The sequence below is a fragment of the Schistocerca americana genome, chromosome 6 (assembly GCF_021461395.2).
Source record: "Schistocerca americana isolate TAMUIC-IGC-003095 chromosome 6, iqSchAmer2.1, whole genome shotgun sequence".
Lineage (NCBI taxonomy): Eukaryota > Metazoa > Arthropoda > Insecta > Orthoptera > Acrididae > Schistocerca > Schistocerca americana.
This window is the reverse complement of record NC_060124.1, coordinates 230,626,014-230,650,884: the sequence shown is the minus strand read 5'-3', so window position 1 is coordinate 230,650,884 and position 24,871 is coordinate 230,626,014. Positions and strand designations below refer to the sequence as shown.

The 24,871-nt window shown below is 40.2% G+C and overlaps 1 protein-coding gene across 3 annotated transcripts in view; it reads right to left on the bottom strand.

Annotated features, from left to right (window-relative positions):
* Positions 1–24,871, bottom strand: part of LOC124619733 (F-box only protein 22-like) — a 219,142-nt gene that overhangs the window by 76,757 nt on the left and 117,514 nt on the right. For all 3 annotated transcript variants that reach the window (XM_047146305.1, XM_047146302.1, XM_047146303.1), the window contains exons 6-7: positions 22,078–22,289; positions 3,912–4,048 (exon numbers count right to left, since the gene is read on the bottom strand). In XM_047146305.1, coding sequence (XP_047002261.1) covers positions 3,912–4,048; positions 22,078–22,289 — 349 coding nt within the window. The remainder of the gene's footprint in view (positions 1–3,911; positions 4,049–22,077; positions 22,290–24,871) is intronic.

The following is a 24,871-nucleotide window of genomic DNA, read 5'->3' as shown; positions in this document are numbered from 1 at the left end:
CTATGATGTGTGCAGTAGGACACAATAAATTATTCTTAACTAAAGGGTTGGCCCAGTTTTGATGTTAGACTTTCATTTTCTTAATTTTTCTGAATCAGATAATGCCTTTCATTATTCAAACAATCCACTAATTAAGAAATTGAACAAAATTAAAGAAATTACAAACCTGAAGATTTTACATGAAACCCAGTAATCCACAGGGTGTATCAACCAAACAGAACCTTAATTTTTAATACTTCTATAAATATCTACCATAAATTTTACAGAATTATTGTTAGGCTAAATGGGTTGACACGACTACTAAAATTGGACTTCATATTACTATGAAGTAAAATTTAATTACTGAATTAAATAATTATTAACATGCCTATATTTATATACTCCCACCGGTCAATGGGTTGCGAGTCAGTGGCTAGAATTCAATCGGTTAACATGTATGTTTCCATGTCCACTCTAGCCAGAGCCGAGCTAGCACATATTTAACCTCCCAGTATCTGAATGTGTAGCCACTATTGGTACAAGTCAGTCGGTGAGCTATGTTCATTCTGGTCACATCTTGCATCACAGTCCACCCTCAGCTGTTACCTGCCTAACACATCCATGCAAGTTTGCATAACCACCAAGACGCAATCATTTCATTAATGTATCAGTGACAAGATCTGTGCCTAACTACCAACCATTTCATGCTTCAGTGTAAAACTATGTACATCAATCTGTATGGGTTCCCTTGGATAGTCAAATGGTTCAAATGGCTCTGAGCACTATGGGACTCAACTGCTGAGGTCATTAGTCCCCTAGAACTTAGAACTAGTTAAACCTAACTAACCTAAGAACATCACAAACATCCATGCCCGAGGCAGGATTCGAACCTGCGACCGTAGCGGTCTTGCGGTTCCAGACTGCAGCGCCTTTAACCGCATGGCCACTTCGGCCGGCCCTTGGATAGTCAAATGGTTCAAATGACTCTGAGCACTATGGGACTTAACATCTTAGGTCATCAGTCCCCTAGAACTTAGAACTACTTAAACCTAATTAACCTAAGGACATCACACACATCCATGCCCGAGGCAGGATTCAAACCTACGACCATAGCAGTCACGCGGTTCCGGACTGAAGCGCCTAGAACCGCACAGCCACCGTGGCCGGCTTGGATAGTCAGTTAGTGATGTGTGTAAACACGAGAAAGAGAGCGACACACACGAGTGTTGGATTAGTTAGAAAACTACTCATGAGCCACTGTGTAATATCCATTATATTTGGTCACTAACTAAAATAACTGCTGTTATCATTCAGAGCAGTGGTGGTCAAACTGATCTGTACTGCTCACTAGTGGGCATTCCAGCTTTCGCAGTGGGGAGTAGGTGGCTGGGAATTGAAGATATCTTCACTAGGTTTTCAAACAATATTGACAAAGCACTCGGGAAGTAGTTATTATCATATGCTTTAACTTTTTGCAACTGCAAAGTAAAGTTACTTCCCTACTACTAAATCACCCTTGCTATGGAAATGGAGGGTAGTTAGGAAATTTTGTCATTAACAGAGATACAAAAGTGGGTGTTAGGTAAAAAGTGTGACTGCTCCCAACTTAGAGGGAAAATGGACCGATCAGATGAGTATTATTAATGAAATTCTTGCTAACCAACTGCTGATTATATGAAAAAGTGTAGTGAGGACCGTTCATCACTCAAATGTAATTTAATCTAAACAAATGTGGAAGAACATCAAAATTAAATCAATGGCACTGTGTCTGTGTTTAAACTGTGAAACTACCAATTAAAACAATGCCACAATATGAGATCTCAATTCTTCATGTACTACCGAGGACTTGCGGTCACATAGCCAGCGTAGTAACTTTATAGGCTCAAGGATGACATTTCACTTCTGAAGAACTAGAGGCAAGAGATAAGGTTTAATTGCACGTGGTACATGGAAAACATATCATCGATGTAGAAGACTGAGAATGTGTGCAAAGCAGTGGTTGTAAAAGTTTGACACTTACAGCCAACATATAGAAAAATGAGTGAGCCCTGACCAAGCAAAACTTTCAGATATTAATAGGATCTCTATGAAAGAGAAATCTGGAGGAATGTGTTGAAAACAGATTTGCAATTTCACAATGGGAGTCAACAGATATTGTATAGAGTGAATTACTAGTCTCTTAACTTACATGTTTACCCTTGGATGACACAAGATATAGATTTTAATATATGAGAGGAGAAAACATAAGCACGTAGTAATTATAGCAGGAAATAGGGGATAGAAATGAAGATCAAGAGCTCTGACAGCACATCAGTGTTGAGCAAAAACGGGGAGGCTGAAAAGTGTAAGGAACGTGTAGAAGGAAAGAAAGTTGAAGAGAATATTATGGACTGGAAAGAGGAAGCTGATCAGGATCAGATGGTGTATATGATACTATAATAAGAATTTGACAGACCTAAGACATAAGTTGAAACAAGGCAACTGGAGTAGGCGAAATTCCTCCAGATTTGTTAGGTACATTAGTGAATCAACCTTGACAAATCTATTCCATCTGGTATGCGAGATACATGAGACAGGATCAGACTTTATAGTGTTGCAAGTACTGCCATTCTTTTCTGCCTGAGTAAAGTTCGGTAATTATTTCTATTTTTATATTTCAGTACTTTTATGTCGGCTATTTTCGACTCATTCACATAAAGGTGAAAGAATAGGCGCAAGAGAGATCTCTCTTAGACAGTACTATGTAAATTTCTTCCTAAATTTTTTTTAGAGTCTTTCTTACGGTGGTTGTGTGTACACTCAGTGATATGATCCAGCATGCTGACCTTTTTAATTTTTAAAATATATTTTATTCTTTTCTTTCAAGATACTTGGATTCTGAAACTTCCTAGCAGATTAAAATTGTGTGCCAGACCGCGACCCGAACTCGGGACCTTTGCCTTTCGCAGGCAAGTACTCTACCAACTGAGCTACCCAAGCACGACTCATGCCCCATCCTCACAGCGGTCCCGAGTTCGAGTCTCGGTCTGGCACACAGTTTTAATCTGCCAGGAAGTTTCATATCAGCGCACACTCCGCTGTAGAGTGAAAATTTCATTCTACTTGGATTTTAGTTACAATACATTATGGGTAAAAACAAGTCAGGGTACATATGTAGGTTGACCCAGGCTCAGACAAAACCAACTTTACAATAAATTTCCTCATTTTGGTTCAATCTGATGCTGTAATGCCAACAGAGTAGGCTGTTCCTTACCTTAACAATATGCCCATAGCTGTCATGCAGCACTTCAGTGGTGACTTGCAGCATTATTCTTTGACACTCAAACCACCACATTCCTTTATATGCATTTGTCTTCTTTTTCCATTTAGGTTCCACAAAACATGCAAATTACAAACACCGAAATGTTTGCAAAAATCAGAAAAAATGACTCAAATCATCAGATCTTGTTTGGAGGACGTGTAGAACAATGTATCAGCTATAAATAATTAAGACTGTGGGGAAGCAGTTCACAAATAGGCCTCAGCAGTGCCCTCTTGTGTGAGCTACAATGCCAGTGATACAACAAGCACAGTCTCTGAAAGTCTATAAAACTAAATGAAAATGTGAAAGCAAAATGTTACATTGAAAGGTGACATAAATGAGTTAGTCTGAATGGGACAAAATGATCAGTATTTAAAAAACAGCTTTATCACACTGCAAAATTCACAATGGCAGGAGCGCAAGGATGAGGAGAGAATGTGTTGGGAAGGCTAAGGAAGGTGGTGTGGAATGGAGGGGTTGGGGGGAGGGGGATATTGCTAAACTTGTGAACAGGTCTGCACACAAACTATCACAAATGTTTCACATCTACCATAAAAATTTCACACAACAAGATTTCATTTATCAGTTTAGTATATCAAGTATTATTTCCATAAACAAGAGCGTAACTTACACTTGAACAAGACATTCCAGAAATTCTGTCACATCACCATGGTATTCGCTACTGCAAAACAGCAGCACACAGCGTAGAGGTGTTACTTCAGTGTTCATACCCAGCAATGAGCACATTTCTTTGTTTCCAAATTCACGCTACAACAAAAAAGTTTCCACGTTAGTCAAAGCATCCAGAAATTTAATACATTACACTGCCATTCATACAATAACCCATTTTCTTCTGACTGAGCAATTAATTACATACTAGGTTATAAGCTAGATTCAATTACTTTGACCTCCAATTTTTCACTGGTATTAGAACCCCATGAACCATGGACCTTGTCGTTGGTGGGGAGGCTTACGTGCCTCAACGATACAGATAGCCGTACCGTAGGTGCAACCACAGCGGAGGGGTATCTGTTGAGAGGCCAGACAAACGTGTGGTTCCTGAAGAGGGGCAGCAGCCTTTTCAGTAGTTGCAGGGGCAACAGTCTGGATAATTGACTGATCTGGGCTGGTAACACTAACCAAAATGGCCTTGCTGTTCTGGTACTGCGAACGGCTGAAAGCAAGGGGAAATTACAGCCGTAATTTCTCCCGAGGGCATGCAGCTTTACTGTATGATTGAATGATGATGGCGTCCTCTTGGGTAAAATATTCCGGAGGTAAAATAGTCCCCCATTCGGATCTCCGGGTGGGGACTACTCAAGAGGACGTCGTTATCAGGAGAAAGAAAACTGGTGTTCTACGGATCGGAGCGTGGAGTGTCAGATCCCTTAATTCGGCAGGTAGGTTAGAAAATTTGAAAAGGGAAGTGGATAGATTAAAGTTAGATATAGTGGGAATTAGTGAAGTTCGGTGGCAGGAGGAACAAGACTTTTGGTCAGGTGAAATGCCAACTAGCTCTGCAGACGATGAAGAAATTGATGACATGTATGATGAGATAAAAGAAATTATTTAGGTAGTGAAGGGAGGTGAAAATTTAATAGTCATGGGTGACTGGAATTCGAGAGTAGGAAAAGGGAGAGAAGGAAACATAGTAGGTGAATATGGATTGGGGCAGAGAAATGAAAGAGGAAGCCGCCAGGTAGAATTTTGTGCAGAGCGTAACTTAATCATAACTAACACTTGGTTCAAGAATCATGAAAGAAGGTTGTATACATGGAAGAACCCTGGAGATACTAAAAGGTATCAGTCAGATTATATAATGGTAAGACAGAGATTTAGGAACCAGGTTTTAAATTGTAAGACATTTCCAGGGGCAGGTGTGGACTCTGACCACAATCTATTGGTTATGAACTATAGATTAAAACTGAAGAAACTACGAAAAGGTGGGAATTTAAGGACATGGGACCTGGATAAACTTAAAGAACTGGAGGTTGTACAGAGTTTCAGGGAGAGCATAAGGGAACAATTGACAGGAATGGGGGAAAGAACTACAGCAGAAGAGGAATGGGTCGCTTTGAGGGATGAAATAGTGAAGGCAGCGGAGGATCAAATTGGTAAAAAGACGAGGGCTGGTAGAAACCCTTGGGTAACAGAAGAAATATTGAATTTTATTGATGAAAGGAGAAAATACAAAAAGGCAGTAAATGAAGCAGGCAAAAAGGAATACAAACGTCTCAAAAATGAGATCGACAGGAAGTGCAAAACTGCTAAACAGGCATGACTAGAGGACAAATGTGAGGATGTAGAGGCTTATCTCGCTAGGGGTAAGATAGATACTGCCTACAGGAAAATTAAAGAGACCTTTGGAGAAGGAGAACCACTTGCATGAATATCAAGAGCTTTGATGGAAACCCAGTTCTAAGCAAAGAAGGGAAAGCAGAAAGGTGGAAGGAATATATAGAGGGTCTATACAAGGGCAATGTACTTGAGGACAATATTATGGAAATGGAAGAGGATGTAGATGAAGATGAAATGGGAGATATGATACTGCGTGAAGAGTTTGACAGAGCACTGAAAGACCTGAGTCGAAACAAGGCCTCCGGAGTAGACAACATTCCATTAGAACTACTGACAACCTTGGAAGAACCAGTCCTGTCAAAACTCTACCATCTGGTGAGCAAGATGTATGAAACAGGTGAAATACCCTCAGACTTCAAGAAGAATATAATAATGCCAATCCCAAAGAAAGCAGGTGTTGACAGATGTGAAAATTACCGAACTATCAGTTTAATAAGTCACAGCTGCAAAATACTAACGCGAATTCTTTACAGACGAATGGAAAAACTGATAGAAGCCAACCTCGGGGAAGAGCAATTTGGATTCCATAGAAATGTTGGAACACGTGAGGGAATACTGACCCTACGACTTATCTTAGAAGCTAGATTAAGAAAAGGCAAACCTACGTTTCTAGCATTTGTAGACTTGGAGAAAGCTTTTGACAATGTTGACTGGAATACTCTCTTTCAAATTCTGAAGGTGGCAGGGGTAAAATACATGGAGCGAAAGGCTATTTACAATTTGTACAGAAACCAAATGGCAGTTATAAGAGTCGAAGGGTATGAAAGGGAAGCAGTCGTTGGGAAGGGAGTGAGACAGGGTTGTAGCCTATCCCCGATGTTATTCAATCTGTATATTGAGCAAGCAATAAAGGAAACAAAAGAAAAGTTCGGAGTAGGTATTAAAATCCATGGAGAAGAAATAAAAACTTTGAGGTTCGCCGATGACATTGTAATTCTGTCAGAGACAGCAAAGGACTTGGAAGAGGAGCTGAACGGAATGGACAGTGTCTTGAAAAGAGGATATAAGATGAACATCAACACAAGCAAAACGAGGCTAATGGAATGTAGTCGAATTAAGTCGGGTGATGCTGAGGGAATTAGATTAGGAAATGAGACACTTAAAGTAGTAAAGGAGTTTTGCTATTTGGGGAGCAAAATAACTGATGATGGTCGAAGTAGAGAGGATATAAAATGTAGACTGGCAATGGCAAGGAAAGCGTTTCTGAAGAAGAGAAATTTGTTACCATCGAGTATAGATTTATGTGTCAGGAAGTCGTTTCTGAAAGTCTTTGAATGGAGTGCAGCCATGTATGGAAGTGAAACATGGACGATAAATAGTTTAGACAAGAAGAGAATAGAAGCTTTTGAAATGTGGTGCTACAGAAGAATGCTGAAGATTAGATGGGTAGATCACATAACTAATGAGGAGGTATTGAATAGAATTGGGGATAAGAGGAGCTTGTGGCACAACTTGACTAGAAGAAGGGATCGGTTGGTAGGACATGTTCTGAGGCATCAAGGGATCACCAATTTAGTATTGGAGGGCAGCGTGGAGGGTAGAAATCGTAGAGGGAGACCAAGAGATGAATACACTAAGCAGATTCAGAAGGATGTAGGCTGCAGTAGGTACTGGGAGATGAAGAAGCTTGCACAGGATAGAGTAGCATGGAGAGCTGCATCAAACCAGTCTCAGGACTGAAGACCACAACAACAACAACAACAACAACATTAGAACGTATCCTGTATAACTAGTTTACAAAATTCATTTACAAAATCAATATACCAACTCATTCACAGCATGACCTCAAAAACCAACAGTGTTCTAAAATTTATGGGTCACAAAAGTCAAATAAGAGGAGTATTCATAGAATAAGCATATGTGTTCAACAACATTGAGCACTATGACACGAGGGTATTAACAAATGAATGGATTCAGTTATCTAGAAGCAATCATAAGCAGAAAGCTGGAAATAGATTGACAAACACAACAAAATTAGATTAGCTTCTCAATGCTTATTATACAAAGCCCTCGAACACCTGTGGCATTCCACAAGGGTCTCTTTTTTCTTATCTTTATTAATGACCTAACCTTAAATATAGAGGCTCACAAAACAGTGCTATTTGCTTATGACACAATAGTAATAATAAAAGCTTGAAAAATGATCTTCACGAAATATAACAAACTGTCCCCAACTCAGTGACTGGTTCCACTTAAAACAGGTAATTATTAATAACAATAAAGCACTAGCACTAATTTTCTGTGAGCAACATAGAAACATCCAATATCAGTCACCATTAAAAATAACCTGTAATAAATAATAAGGAATCTAAATTCCTGGGTTGTGGATCTAGACTAACATGAAATAGAACATGCATGTGGCAGATGTTAATTCAAAGCTGAGCATAGGTTGTTACCCCCAAAGGATCGTGAAGAGCCACATAAATAAACATGCAATTGTGATTGGATATTATGGATATTTTCATTTACATATAAAATGGCAGTCACATTCTGTGGTACCTCTTCTGCTGTGAAGAGTCTTTTCAAAATACAAAAGAGAACTATAAGAATCATGAACAGGATGAGCATTAGAGATTCATGTAGGACTTTGTTTAAAAAATTAAACATACCACAATTGTCCCGTATGTACAGCTTGGAAACATTCTGTTCATCAAGAAACAAAAAATTAATAAGGAATATATTTTAAAAAATTCAGATTTTAACAATTATTGCACTAGACACCATGATAATATTCAGGTTATGCCTACTGTAGTGGGGCCACTCTATGTCACTATGGAAAACAAGTAACTAGCACGACGCTACTGTTAACAGCATACACCGCTACCCAGATGATGCTTGTCATCATGAACACTATTGGACGACACCACATCAGAATCCAACATATAAGAAGGCCCAGGGCCAGTATCAGTTATTTGTAATTTGATCAGTGAAATGTACGCCAATTGGTCCACTAATTTGGCTAACAGTGTTTACATTTCATACTAAGTTACTGGCAGAACATTGATACTGCACAAACCGGACTTTATTGGTAAAACAGCTTGCATTGTTCCTAGGAGTGTGCTGTAGTCTTTGTTAGTTTTGTGTGTAGTTCATATTTACAAAAGTGGCAACCACTAGAGATCAGTGACGCAAGAAAATCAGATTTTGAACATTATTGTAATTAGGCAAGACTGTGGATTTTGTCATGGAAGAACTGCAACAACTAGTAACACAAACTGGGTGGGGTTATCAGGAACTAACAGCAGCAATGTTGAGGCAGTGCACATGTAACAGGAACATTTTCTGTGCCGCCTGTGTTTACAGATTTTTTCATCATTTAATGGACACAGTGAAGAGTGGGACAGTTACCACTGACGATTGCAGTTTGCCAAATTTCTGGCATGGAAAGACAAAAGGCCAAGTTCTGATCAGGAAATCCTGCACTGTATCTAACACAGAAACTAGAGCCACTATCACATATGGCACAACGTGAGTTGCCTAAAATATTTTCTTTATTACAAAAACCTCTCTAGATGAAGAAACATGTTATTGCAGCCACATTGAAATATTGGGAGTGATCTTATACTGAATGTATCACCCACCTACAGGGACTAAGAAGGAAGTGCAATTTTAAATGTTTGTGTGGGCGAATTAAGTACTCTAATCAGGAATGCTATAATGAGTCTTACCCCTGACTCAAAAGTGAAGAATCACGCACTCAGGAAATCAGACTAGCCTCTGATGGAAGTAGCGAGAACTGCTCAAGCTTATGAAACTACACAGACCAGAGATTATTTTTTATGATGGAAGAAGATGTTGCACCGGCCAGCTCTCCAACACCAGTCATGTGGGAGGTCACATCACCTTTGGTACGACCCTCACCACTTTTGCAATCTGAATGACTCCATATACAAGCACACTAGTGCCAAGGGGGCATGTCAGCAGCAGTGCCATTACTTGGCTGTAAACATTGCAAGAGGATTGTTTTAGCAGTTCCGCTGTAAATATCTCCCCAGCTGTGGAAATGAATCAGGTGGGTGATAAAACTATGGATGTGTAAACATCTCAGAACACATCCCAGAAAATGTACATTGATATCTTCATAAGCAAACACTATGTGAGACTACCCCTGGACTCCAGTGCTTCTGTGTCCCTGCTAGACTAACCCACTCACTTAACATTAGGGCCACTGTCTGTGCAGGCAGATGAGACAAATCTCTGGGCTGCATGTACCGTTGTTGAGGAAGTTTTCAGTTTTGCTCATACATAATCAGAAATGGAAAAGTACTGAACAGAAATGCGAAGAAAAAAAATTTGTGGCATAACTTGACTAAAAGAAGGGAATGGTTGAAAGGACGCATTCTGAGACAAGAAATCATCAATTTGGTATTGGAGTGAAGATGATGTGATGATGAGTTGGGTTGAGGGGGCGCTCAACATCACGGTCATCAGCGCCCTGACGAAAAGTGAACATGAAATCTCATGGGTGGGGACGAAGGCTGTCCCCACATGCAGAGCAGTATATAACGTACTAAAATCTGCCAACCTTGCCCACCAGTTTACGGATGAGGCTTGATATTTCATAAAATTTCACCACTCTGTTAACACTGGTATCGGTATCTGCGAGGATGGTGGGCAGATCTCCAGCGAGACCAAGGGCTGCCCTATTATCAGTATACAGGATACATATAGCCACAATATGCTAAACTGAAAGCAGCACGCCACAAACTTCACAGGAAGGTGGATCCTCCCCCCAGAGAAGGAAGCCATGTGTGAAAAGGCTATGCCTGATGCACAGTCTGGTAAGCAAAACCTCCTTCCAGCAGCAAGGCTGACACAAAGTTTGCCAAGCTTTTGTGGTTGGTTTGAGAGACCGCAGTTTGTTGTCCGACACCTGCAACCATTGTCTCCCACTGACACATGATGCATCTGCCAGAAAATGAGATAATGGCGTGCAGCGGGATGGGACACTGAAGGACAGCACCATCCCAACATGCTTCCTTTGGCAGCTTTATCAGCCATGTTGTTACCCTGCATCCCAACATGGCCAGGTACCCAGCAAAAGATCACCTCCTTGCCACGGCGTTGGAGCCGCTGTAATCAGTCATGGATGAGCTGAATCAGTCGGTCTACCAGATACATTTGGTGAAGCACTTGCAGTGCACTAAGAGAGTTGGAACAGACAAGAAAACTCGTATGGTGATGTCTGTGACTTGTATGGTGAAGTCTGTGACCCCTCTCCAGTGCCATTAGAATGCCATATAGCTCCCCATCATAATTTGTAAATTGTTCTGGAAGACGCACTTTAAAAACCCTATCAGGGAAAACCACAGAACAACCGAGAGCATTCCCCTGCTGGGATCCATCTGTATAAATAACGATAAAACTATGGTACATACTTAAAATAGACAAAAACAAAGTTGTAAAAACCATATCTGGAGTACAATTTTTCAGGTACTGTGTCAAGCTTAAAATCACTTTGGGCCTCCAAAGACACCAAGGCGGCAGTGCGTTCCATCCCTGGGTGTGTATTTTCATACCCGAGAGATCGAGATCCTTGAGGTAGGCTGTAGCATGTATACCAAATGGCTGGGTCACTTGGGGCCAATTCCTGAACAGTCGTTCGAAGGCGGGTTGGATCACTGAAATAAAAGCCAATGACTGGGGTGACGCTGAGGTTTTCAGTGCCTGTCGCGCCTAAAGGATACGTCGCCGAATCCAGAGTGGTGGTTCACCAGCCTCTGCACATGGACTCTGAACCGGGCTGGTCCGAAAGGCTCCAGTCGATATCCTAATCCTTGCATGGTGGACAGCATATAACATCCGGAGGTAGGAAGGATGGGCCAATCCATAGACCATGCTGCCATAGTCTAAGTGTGATCGAACAAATGCCCTATAAAACTGTAGGAGGCAGAACCTGTCAGCTCCCCATGTTTTTCCATCAAGGCATTTCAAAATGTTCAACAACCGGAAGCCTTTTGTTCGTAGGTTTTTCAGGTGTGGGAGCCGTGTTAATTTAGAGTCAAATAAAAAACCCAAAAAGCACACTGTCTCTTGAAAAAGTAAAATATGGTCCCCCATTGTAAGCTCTGGTTGGTTAAAACTCCGACGAGCACGATTAATATTGACACACACAGTCTTCTCAGGTGAGAACCAAAAACCAGTTGTCTGGGCCCAGGTTTCCAGCCTCCTAATGGTCAGTTGTAGTTGCCTCATCGTCGTAAGATCAGAGGAAGGGTAGAAGATTGCAAAGTCATCCACAAACAAAGAGCATTTGACAGGGCTCCTGACTGCAGAAGAAATGCCATTGATAGCAATGGCAAACAATGTGACACTGAGGACACTGCCCTGGGGCACACCATTCTCCTGAACATAGCAATCAGACATGGGATCACCAATGCGATAACGAAAATGCCTGTCCTCGAGAAAGGATTGGATCAGAAGTGGCAGGCATCCATGTAGTTCCCATCCATGAAGTTCGCGAAGGATGCTGTACCTACAAGTAGTGTCATATGCTTTTTCCAAGGTCAAAAAACACACAAACTGAATGCTTTCGGCGTAAGAAGGACTCCTGTATCACCGTCTCCAGTAGAATTAAGTTGTCAAGAGTGGAACAGTAGCATCTGAAACCACACTGGGAGCGGCTCAGGTAACCTCGGGACTCGAGCAGCCAGACGAGGTGGCGGTTGACCATGCGTTCAAGAGTCTAACCCATACAACTAGTAAGAGCGACACTCTGATAACTATTAGGGGCACTACGGTCCTTACCTCATTTCCAGAATGGAATTAAGACTGCCTCCTTCCAAGCCGTGGGGTACTGTCCGTCAAACCAAATCTGATTGAAACAAGAGAGGAGCTGACCTTTCGCTTCACGGCACAAATGACGAAGCATGGTATAATGGATCTCATCAGGTCCTGGAGTAGTGTCTCTGGCTGCTGATAAAGCTGATTCCAGTTCCCACATGGAGAATGGCAGGTTGTAGACTTCTTCATTATGTGAGAAAAAATTGAACTTCCTCATCTCTGCAGTCCAATGGAATACCTGAACAGCAGGAGTTTGTCCGGATGACTTAGTAACAGTACAAGTGTTCAGCGAAAATGTGAGCCATCTCTTCTGGCGTGTCCACCAAGACCCCATTATTTGACAAGGCCCTATGGGGATGTGGACTACCCTTGCCTGAAATCTATCTTATTGATTCCCAAACATGCACAGGGGAAGTGGACCGATTAATGGAAGTCGTGAATTCCCTCCAGGAAGTCCTGTTCCGTTCTTTGATAACTCGCCTTGCATGTGCTCTTGCAGACCTGAAGACATGAAGATTGTCTGAAATTGGACACCGTTGGAAGTTCTGAAGAGCTGTCCATCTGGCCCTGATTGCCAATCGACAGTTGTCATTCCGCCAAGTTACAGGTCTCCATCTGAGGTGGTTACTAGACCTGGGGATGGACTCTGCAGCAGCCCTTTGGATCTCATGAGTGATATGGGCCACCGTCACTTGTGCACAATCCTTTTGTTCAAAAGTAGCCTGTCGACTCTACTGTAACCAATTTGCCCTTTGTATCATCCACCTGTGTGGTCTTCTGCTGGTCACTGTCCTAGGCGGCAGACGAATCCACACTGGGAAGTGGTCACTAGAATATAAATCTGGAGCCACTTCCCACTGAACTGAATCAGCAATAGCTGAGGAACAAAAGCAAAGATCAATAGCTGAAAAAGACCATGTAGCTGTGGGCAAGTGTCAGCTGACCCGCGTTCAGAAGGCAGATACCCTCAGAATGGATGAGTCGCTCGATCAGCCGACACCTGGAGCAAGTAGTTGCTGAGCCCCACAGCACATTGTGGGCATTGAAGTCCCCCACAAGAAGGAATGGGGGTGGGAGTGCCGGGAAGAGGTCTGCCAGTGCGTCCGCATCCAAAGCATCATGGAGGGGAGGGGGGGCAGGTATAAAGAACACACTGTGATAGTAAACGGTGAGAGAACTTTCACAGCAATTGCCTGGATGATCGTGGTAAGGGGGACAGGAGAGGAGTGGTATCTGTCATCAAGAAAAATAGCCACTGCACCTTTAGCCCCGCCTACAGTAGTGTTGTCTTTCCTGTATACATGGTAGCCCCGTAATGTAGGTGTGGGTGTGTCTATGGCTTTAAAATGCATTTCTTGTAAGCAGATGCAGAAAGGTTGATCCTGGACCAGCAGCTGCAATTCTTCCAAATGTGAGTGATATCCATTCAAATTCCACTGCAACACAGAAGTCCCTATGGGAGCCAGTGGTTAGCAACGGTGGTTCTTTCCTTTCTCCCTCAGAGGCAGTGATTTATTGGGGAGGTCAGGGGGAACCTTAGTCGGTTTCAAATTCCCTAGTTCCTCTGATTGGAAGTCCATATCTTCAAGAGCATAGTCACCATCAGAAAGGGAGTGCACTCGTCAATCCAAAGGCTTACCTACCGCTTTCTTGGACTTAGAACTACTTTTAGGAGGACATTTTTCTTTACTGATAGGAGGAGGAGGGTGCCTAGGTTGCTGGGATGGCTTAGATGGCTTCTGAAGTTGGGGAGTGGTATGTGGCTTAGGTGGTAAGTCTACTGCTGATGGCTTTCAGGAGACATCAGTTGCAAGTGGAGCGTTTCCCTCACAGGTACAGCGACAAGTGCATGTGCTCGTACTTGAATCTGTGGTCCGAGTTTGTGTGGAGGCATCACACTTAGCTATTGGTGTTTTAAGGGCTGATGCAAAAGAAGTTGCAAAAACCGGTGGTTGCATGGCTTTGTGAGCCTTTTTAGCTTCACCATAGGGTATGCATCTCTGTACTTTCAACTCTTGAATTTTCCTTTCCTCGTTTTAAACCCCACACTTTCTGCTCCATGCTGGGTGATCCCCAGAACAGTTAACACATTTCGGAGGAAGCGTACAAGAAGTCCCTGACTCGTGAGCAGAGCCTCCACAATTACCACATGAAGTTACATCCCATAGTGGTATGGGCAAATCTTTGACATTTATAGCATCGCATAGGGTTAGGAACAAACGGGCGAACCTTAAGGCGGATATAGCCGGCAAGGATATGTTCAGGTAATTCAGGAGTACTAGACGTTAGAATAAATGTTGCTGATTTTTCCAATTTGCCATTGACTCTCCTCATATAATTCTGCACCGCTGTGATGCCCACATTCTCCCAATCTTCACGCAACTCCATGGGGTCCATCTCCATTATATTGGAGCAGGTAACCACACCCTTACTATAGTTACGCATGCAATTCAGCCTTGATTGGGTAGTCACCTAAGGCCTTACATCCCAGAAGCTTAGATATTTGGGTGGGATTAGCAGTTTCAACCAAAAGCGTTCCATTACGTAGTCGTTTGACACTTTTCAGAGACTCAGCAATACCTTCCAATGCCTTGTTAATATAGAAAGGGTATATCTTCTCAAAGCTTCCCCCATTTTGTTTGATTACAATGAAAGTGTTATGGCACACTAATGCCCTGTTTCTAATGCTCGGAGACTTCTTTTCGGGAGGACTGACCAACCGAGCTCTCTTTGAGGAGTCCCGTCAGGAGTAGTAGTTTCATGAGACAGTTCCATAAGGATCCCACGAGACACTAGGGAAACAACCGTCGACCCAGACAGAGCCCTGCATGCCTGAGCAAGCCTGATTCAACTGGGGTGCGGCACGTGCCCCAGAGGTTGCTAGCTAAAGACTGTTTCACCTCAACAGCCATTCACCTCCTCAGCACGTAGCACACCTTGAGGTTGAGGGTTTTTTATAGAGGTGAGTACCTTCCTCGCAGTCCAGGCAGTTAAGTCAAAACCCCTCTTCTCCGAAACACACAACATTCCACCGCTGCGCCGCATGGTGGTCGTTGAAGTATGACCAGAGCTTACGGTAACAGAGGACTGGTGGCGCTTACCAGTCCCCAGCTCAGGAACCCTGGGGTCGCCTTTGAGTGAAGAGTGAATGAGAGTATGTTTGTGTGTGGGGGAGGGGAGGAGGGGGGGGGGGGGGGGGGGCAGGGAAAACACTGAAAATTGTAGAGGCATATTAAGGCCTGAATATACAGAGCAGGTTCCAATGGATGTAGTTGCAGTAGTTATTCACAGATGAAGAGGCTTGCACAGGGCAGAACAGTGTGGAGAGCTTCAGTTTTCAGACTGAAGACCACAACAACAACAGCAACAACGTAGCCAAGTTACTCTCACAGTACAATTTCTTGTGGTAACTGACCCAAAACTGGACAACATTTTTGGCATTGACCCTTTCCAAGCTTTTAGATTTATTTCATGAAACAGTAAATGTCACACAATCTGAAGGAACTTAGGCCACCCTAAAGACTCTCCGCAACAGATATGCTCAAATCATCTCACCTAAGTTATGTAAGGTGACTGATGTTGAAGCTCACGTTACTCTTAAGACGACAACTTCTTCGAGCTTCCTTAGAGCTTGCTTGGTGCCCTTTTCTCTATAAGATACTTTCAAAACAGAACTGGACAGACTCACTATGATGTGTTAATGCCTAATCCCCATAATTAATGTGCCACTCCATTGGTGATAGTACATAAACCCATCACTTTCAGACTTAGTGGTAATGTTAAAGTAACAATAAATGCACAATCAGAAGTGGAAATTTATACACACTTGACCCTGGATAAACTCTTTGTAAAATGAGGTCACACCGCCTTATTTAGTAAAACTGACCTTACAGCTGCATACAGTATTTTAAATTTCCTGGGATGTAGCATCACAAGCTAATCTAATGCTCAGTACACCACATGGCTTTTAGCACTGTAATAAGTATTCTTTCAGAATCTCTTCACTCTGCCATATTCCACTGTTTCATGGATTAATTGCAAGATATTCCAACTGTGATGTACACCTTGACAATATCTTGTTTAGAGGTACAACTCCAGAGGACTACCTTGAGCGCGTGTTCACATCCTATGGGGGGGGGGGGGGAGGAGATGATGTGGTGCTACCCAATGACCCTATGGAAACCTAGTACCTTTATGTCATACGTGCTGGACTGTGGTCGGGAAATTTTATGATATCAGAAATAAATTAAAATTTTAAACAATAATGGCCAATCACATTAATGAAACAAGACATGCTTTTGACAGAGATAATGATCTAATAACATTTCATAAAATAAACAAAACTACAAACTGAATTCTATAAAGAACTTGAATTTCTTATTCATAACAGAAAGCATGGGCAGAACATATTCAATGACAAAGCTGAGACAGTGGTGACGAATTTTTTTTAACCCTTTCAGGCAATTGTGTACATTAACTTTTACTGTGTCTTCACTACAACAGAAGTGTTTTTTCGCAATTAAAACCTGAGATACACATTTGTGAATGTCCAACCCTTTCATCATGTGCAAATGCTGCAAACTGTTGGGCATCACTATAGAAATATCAGCAAGTCATTGGAGCAGTGTGCAGCAGCACATGACCACCACAACACACTCTATAAATGAATACTGTTATTGTTATTTTGTATGCTAATTATTGAATGATCACTTTAATATTTATTAGAACAGAGAATTTTTCATAATTAGTTATTTTAGTCACAAAATGAAGCCATGTGTACAAAGCATGTTTTGAAAACGGGTACATATTTTTGTATAAACCTTGCATCTACGATCATTTTACAAAATCATCTAAGGACATTACCAGATAAAGAAAAATTTTCCTTCCTCTAGAAAAAATTCAGGTTTGAAAAGGTGGAGAGTATGCCCAAATATACTAAATGATACACTGTAACTTTTACTACCATTCATTTTAGAGTGGCCTAAATCATGAAAACAATTCCCAAATTACCAAATCATTACACTAACAAATAAATGTGCTGAATTTAGGTTTATAAGTACTTTTTTACTTGTTTATGATAATGATATTCTTTGTCAAAAAGACTGTAAAGATTTAAATGATATATTTGTTAGCACATCATGGAATCAAAATGTAAACTGGTAATGAATGTTCTGTGATGTACATGGTGCTGTATTTCTGCATCTGTTCTATCTCTGAACTGTTTACATTTTTGTGTGCCACCTAAAGATGAAAATGTGTATTGAAAAAAAAAAAAGGTTTGGCCTACTAGGGACTTCATGAGGTAACTTATGTATTCTTCTTTTCCTCCTTTCTTTCTTTGTAGTAATTTTTCATTCTTTCTCTGTGTTTTTCTCTTCTTTCTTCTGTCCACATGTTGCACCTATATTTTCCTTTGTTTTCTCCTGGAAGCTTTTGTTTACTTTTGCTCTGAACCTTTTTCTATCTACTTCTTCCTCCATTATTTGAATTTCCCTCAGATCTGATTTAACTTCTTTTATGCACGTTATTGACGTTCTGCGGTTTCTATCAAAGAAGTTAAAAATTCTATATATAAAAACAAAGATGAGGTGACTTACCGAACAAAAGCGCTGGCAGGTCGATAGACACACAAACAAACACAAACATACACACAAAATTCAAGCTTTCGCAACAAACTGTTGCCTCATCAGGAAAGAGGGAAGGAGAGGGGAAGACGAAAGGAAGTGGGTTTTAAGGGAGAGGGTAAGGAGTCATTCCAATCCCGGGAGCGGAAAGACTTACCTTAGGGGGAAAAAAGGACAGGTATACACTCGCACACACGCACATATCCATCCACACATACAGACACAAGCAGACATTCTTTTTGTTATCCTATTTTCATCTAGCCTTTTTACGTGCCCATAAATGCAACTCTTCTCTTCCTCATAATGTCTGATATTTGTTCTATTTTTTCATGGACTACCTTATTACTTCTTAATTTCCATTTTTCATTCTCATATTTTGTTCCCAAAATTTTCATTATTATTTTCCTTTTCTTCTTTTCTATTACACCTGATTGTCTGGCTGTATTTAATGAAAGGTATTCTGACGCGTAAAGGCATTCTGGTTTAATGAAAATATTTTAGTATTGAAGTTTTTCATTTATGGAAATAGATTTCTTGTTATGCAGGTTTTTTGTTAGTTGAGCATTTGGTTGTATTATTTCATCTAGATATTTAAATTTTGTAGCCTTTCTTATTCTGCCATAATCAGTTTCCATATACTTCTGTGCCATCTTCACATCTGTTACGTATTCTGTTCTTCCAAAAGATATATTTAGGTCTGCTTTTGAAGCTGTCTCTTTTAGGAGATTTATCTGCACTGTTGCATCTACTACAGATTCAACAAAGATTGCAAGATTATCTACAAAAACCAGACAATCAAAACTCACCCAATTGTGATTCTTCTAATTCCTTCTCCTTCTGTTCTTTTCCTCCATTACCTGATTACCACTTCCAGCACACAACTGAACAGCAGTGGGGACAGTCACATCCCTGCCTTTCACACAAGTTTCGACCTAAAAAGCCATGGAGGTTTTGCCTAAAAATTTTGCCTTTTGCATTTGTTAGTGTGTCTTTCATGATTGCCACTGATTTGTTGTAAGCTCCAAGCTCTTTTAAGGTGTTAGATAATGTTTTCCTGTCAATTCAATCATATGCTTTTTTTAAGTCTACAAATGTTATGTAAATGCTTTTAAACCTCATTCTTCTATACCTGATTATGAACTTCAGATTTAAAATTTGTTCCACACAGGATCGTCCTTTACTAAACCCTCCTTGGTACTCTCCTAATTGCCGATCCAGACTGTTTTTGTAATGATTTTGAAAGAATTTTGTAAGTCATTGGAAGGAGGGATATTGTTCTATAGTTGTTGGGTTCAGTTTTATCTCCTTTTTTTGTGGATTGGGTGATCAATGTTATTTTCTAGTCTTCTCACATAGCTTCCGTTTTCCACATTTTTGAAAGACTCCATGTAGCTTCTTGACCATTCCTGCATCTGCCATTTTCCACATTTCAGCAGTTTATGAATCTTCCTTGTGGGCCTTGTCTTCCTTCAGGTCTTTAAAGATATTTGGGTTTCATCCATGCTGGGTGGTTCTGAGTTTGTGCGAGTGCATCCTGGATTCTGTTCTGGAAAGCTTGCTCTTGTTTCCTCGCAATTTGCCATTGCATTGAAATAGCTTGCTAATATTTCACAGTTTTCTTTGTTATTTGGGGCTAATTTTTCAAATTCATTCTTGAAGCAAATGGTAGGTGGTTGGTACGTCTGGAGGCTTTGTTTAAAAGTTCTATAGAGGTTCCTAGTACTGTTTTTTTGGGAGACTTCTTCAATTAGTGGTAGCTGGTTTCTTTCAAACTTACAGCTATCACTAACTGAAGAATACTTTGAGAAGAACAATATTAGGAACGTCTGTAAACTTTATTACTTTTTACAATTTGTAAGTTTAGTGGCATACTACATTAACAAGTGCTGAAGAATAATAGTGGAGTGTGCCTTGAGCTTCAGCAAAACTTAGGATTTGAAACTCATGGAAAAGTATCTTGAAAGAGCTCCACATAAAAAGAAAACTTGAAAATCCTCAATCCCTTTACAAAGGAAATTCCAAATTGATCACACTGTTTCCAGAAAAAATATGACTGAAATCCTAAACATCCGAATGTGAAGATCAGTTTTTGATTTGAATCATTATTTTATACAAAAAGTGATGTTCCAGCCCAACAGATCTAGACACAAAATCAAGTGCTTTCCAAGGATGGGTGCTGAACGTCTTGACACCAATATTCTCTTACACAACACATGTGAGAAAGATCCACAAGATTGCAGATGGTCAAACACAACCGACATTAAAGTTACACGTAGCCGAATCAAACTCTGAATCAGAGGAACAGACACAGAACTACTGAAAAAAGGGGAGTATTTTCTACAGAGAAAGAAAATAAACTCCTAAACCATGCACAGAGAAAAATGAGTTTATAACAAAACCAGATTCATAGAAATAGAAGAAGACTTCCTCCAAAACAATACTAGAAATTTTGACAAGACCTTTAAGGAGAACTTATCTTATTACCAACCACCAACACTGCGTCTTCTTCAAGCAACCGGAATATTAAAGTTGAATACTAAAGAGAATTGAATGATACTAGCAGATTACTTCCAAGACCTACTCAACTGTTACCGCTGGAAGAAAGGGTGCACTTCAAAAAAACTTGCACCACAGGCACTGCTGATTCATCAACATTCTGACCTTTGAAAAGTGTATTGCGTACATCTTACAGATCAAAATGAACGTCACTTAACTCTGTCAATTGTAGCTAAACTGGAAGAGGGGACTGACAAGCAAACATCACCAACTCAACCTCATATTTTAAGTAAACAAAGCACACATCCAAGACATAAGCCATAGCAGCTCATGTGTGAAAATTTGAGCCACAATTCTGAAAGTATGCAGTTATGACCTTCTAAATGTACAGCTTTTAAACTTCGCGTGCAGTGTCTGTCTGTCCCTTGTTCCGGCCCTCTGCGGGCACCTAATGTCCGGCAATGGAGTACTGTACAATAGAGTGAGTAAGAGGTTCGTAATCATAATGTCACTGAACAAACAAGTGGTAGTGTTTTGTACATTGTATCACAGTGCATGGTTTCTAGCCTGTAGTTGGTGCCAAAATCTCTTTGCTTTGAAAACTTTTATGTTCCGATTCACAAATGCAGTTCATATTAATGAAATGTACGAAAGTGTTGTTAAAAAAAATAGCGTAACATTATTCGATTATTAACATCACTGTTGTGTGTTATTTTCTTTGAATTGAAAACTAACATTGTTAAAGTCAACTACTCTCACATGAGCTGCACCATTCTTCAATGTGACTGGCATGATTAAATTGTAAATAAATTAACTCTATTTCATAATAATTCTTCAGTTGCTTATGTTTGTTTATTCATTTTGATTTTCAGGCAACACTGAGTGTGCACTTGCGCGAGGTAGACGTATTATGTATGCCTTTCATGTAAAATAAGGGCTCTCATCCAAGATTCCAAAACATGTTCAGCTGAAGTGACTCCCTTCTTCTTCCTCCCCTTCTCTTGCCATCAACATACTGCGAACAGAACAGGAGGCTCTGGTTGTCACTCCGCTGTAAAATACTTTGCACTCATGTTTACAAGCTATACATTCAGAAGATCAAAACTGTGTTCTGTCACAACAGTGTCTCAAATTTTCCTGCGGGGCGTATTGCTGGGGCTGACATCTTGAAAGTTTGCTTTGTTCTCCTTAAAATATGAGGTTGAGTTAGTGATGTTTCCTTGTCACACTTGTTACGCCATTGACATCTGAGTATCATGGAACCTGTATGAGGTCAGATCAGGGAATATGTTGCAAAGAACAACAAAGTACAATTTACTCAGAAATTTAATGCACAGTGTGAAGAAATTGTGGGCGGTCTTACAATGTAGTAATAAAATCTGAAATGAGGCCACAAAAAGAAAGCAAGTGTGGAAAAACACAGTCCAATTATGTGTCTTGCTCGACACAGTGCTTTTTTATTTTTCACACACTGTATGCATTCTCTAAACATAATGCAATGCACTTATAAGGTAAATATAGTCAGGACATACTAACCCGTTTGAATTTATCGAGTTCAGTCTCATCAACATAAAATGTAGTGATATTAACATCTGTCATTTTTGGTAAAAGGAGTGTTGACACACACCCTTGCAAGCCTTCAACTTCCTCTGTACGATCCATGTTAGTAGATGTCCCAACAATACCATCTGCCTCCAGCAATATGCTACATGATTCTGGATGTACCATTTTTTGTACATACTGACATACTAAAAAGAAGAAATTAAATTAGCCAATTTTAATTCAGAAAAAAAGTGGAATACTGTATTATAAAACTTACTGGCAAAATACAGAGAGCATACAAAAGTAACAGTAAAACACACCCTATTACTTGCACCATCCTGACTTAGTCAGTCATCTTAGATTAAGTGTGAACCAAAAGAACAATCATCGAATCTTTATATGGTGTGTGTGTGTGTGTGTGTGTGTGTGTGTGTGTGTCAGCTGGAAGTAGATAAAAGGAAAGAGATGGGTTACAGGGATGGAAAGTAAGAGGGTGAGGGGAGGAACAGTTGTACATGCAATTTGTGCTACAGCACTCTGTAAATATTGCACTTCAATTATGCTCTTTCTTATCGAATTCTGGCTGCACACTGTACTAAAATAACGCCATTTCTCTTTGAATGTGTGCTCGTATGCAAATAAAATGAACAAAACCATGTTTGTAGTGCTCTCTGTCTGACATAATGATGCTCAGCCACACTAAGATCAACTCAGACAAGGAACACAGCTGTCTGTTTTCGACTGTGGGTGCTCTGATGTGACGCCATCCTTCCGGCACTGTAAGTTCTAATTTGCTCACAGTACTAAATCAGTATTCATCTTTGAAACTGCTTTTAATGTATTGTGCAAGTGTACTGTATGAGAGATTTTTGATGAGTAGCTGCCATAATGGCTCCATGAGCAAGTGGGAGGCCACTGACTGGCAACTCGTGAACTCAGATTTGATCCCATGCTCCCTCCCCCCTCCCCCCCCCCCCTCCTCGTTATGTTAATCCATTAATTATAAAATTTAGATATATTTAAGCAGTTCAATTTACATACAGACAGGTCAGACACCTTTTTAACATTTCAACATGCACCTGAGAAAGACTACAAAGCCGAAGTCATGATTGTGTACAATAAATGAACAATAATTAATGGTCAAATGGCAGAAATATCTTTAAAATAAAATAAGTATATTCAATTTAGTTATGATTACTACTTTTGTAACTCAAAAAGTTATAGATGGTCATTAAAAAAGTGAGTATATGATTAAAGTTAGTATGAAAGTCTCCCCCCCCCCCCCCCCCCATAGAGATACTAAAGCAATGGATTTTTAAAAAGAAGGTGGCATTTTCCACGTTTGCTGTATTAATTTTATTTGTTTATGACTAGTTTCAGCCTCCAGGTCCATTCTCAACTGATTTTGTGGTTCTGCAATAGAAAAATATGCCTTGCCTATTCAAATGTCAGTGTCTTGAATTTAATGTTTTCTATTTGTTTTAGTTCACAAATGCTGTCTTGGTTTGACAGCCTGACAATTACAAATTAATAGACAACACAAATTTACAGATGCTGACATTTCAATATGTAACCCATAGTTTTCAATTGCAGAACCACATCAAGTGAGAATGGCCTGCAAAACTGAAACTAGCCATGAGCAAATAAAATTACTACAGCAAAATGGAAAAAGTCAACATCTTTTAGTATGAAAGTGTTTTCTGTATGCAATCTGCTAATGAAGCCCTTCTCCAGTAGATCTTTGGAGGCAAAAGCGAGATTTAAGGAGTTAGGTAGATGATCTCCAAACGCAAATCGATCAACAGGACACTATGGAATGATGCTCACTGATTGTTTGAAACTCTGTGAGGCAAAGCAAGTAGATGCCACGTTCAAGTTTATTTTGTCTGAGTCCCACAGTGAAAGGTAAAATGCTCTCTAAAGATTTACGTGAGGGATTTTTGAGCAGATATTCTCATAACAGCATGGTAGCCAATTAGTTAAAGACACAGACTCTGAATTTGGCTACATAGATTTGATTCCCACTGGTTCCATCAACCTTTTTTAATTTTATTCCTCACTATGTTAAACAATTAATTATAAAATTTAAATATATCTGAACAGTTCAATTTATATATATAAAATTAATCTATTCAATTTAGTTATGATAAATACCCTTGTACATCAGAATGCTATAGGCTGCCACATTGTAGAACTTTGGTAAAATTCTGCACGAGCCATCACTGCTAATAACTACCACAATAATTTAGTGACAGTGAAGTGTATTACTCGTAACAGGATACCAAAGACCTATAATGTTTTTAAGTAATTGCCAGCTTCCACAAGCCAGGTGACCTAAACTGTTTCTATCAGACTTGAGCAAAAGTAACGAATCAAATTCTCCCAAAATATCTGTGTTAAGAGTCGTTCTACATCAATATATAAGCCAAACTTAAGAGGAAGTGTTTGGATGGGGTGAGGCATGCAGATGACACGAGTTACGGTGTAGCCTTTGAAGCAGCCTATTGTCTTCTGCTTGGACTCTAAAGAAAAAATAACGACTGACACTCCACAGACTGCACAGCTCTGTCTGGGTTCAAGTTTATGTGATGGATTAATTTTATTTTTACATTGAGGTTTTTCTTCTTGTACAGCATCAAGTTCCATTCTTTAATTGAGTGGACTGGAAACTCACAACATGATGAGGTATATTATCTTATGAATATCTGTACAATCTTTATCAGTACCTTACAACAATGATTTAAAATTGTACTGATGTGTGATTTCCTCTTGGTTCCAGCCATTATTT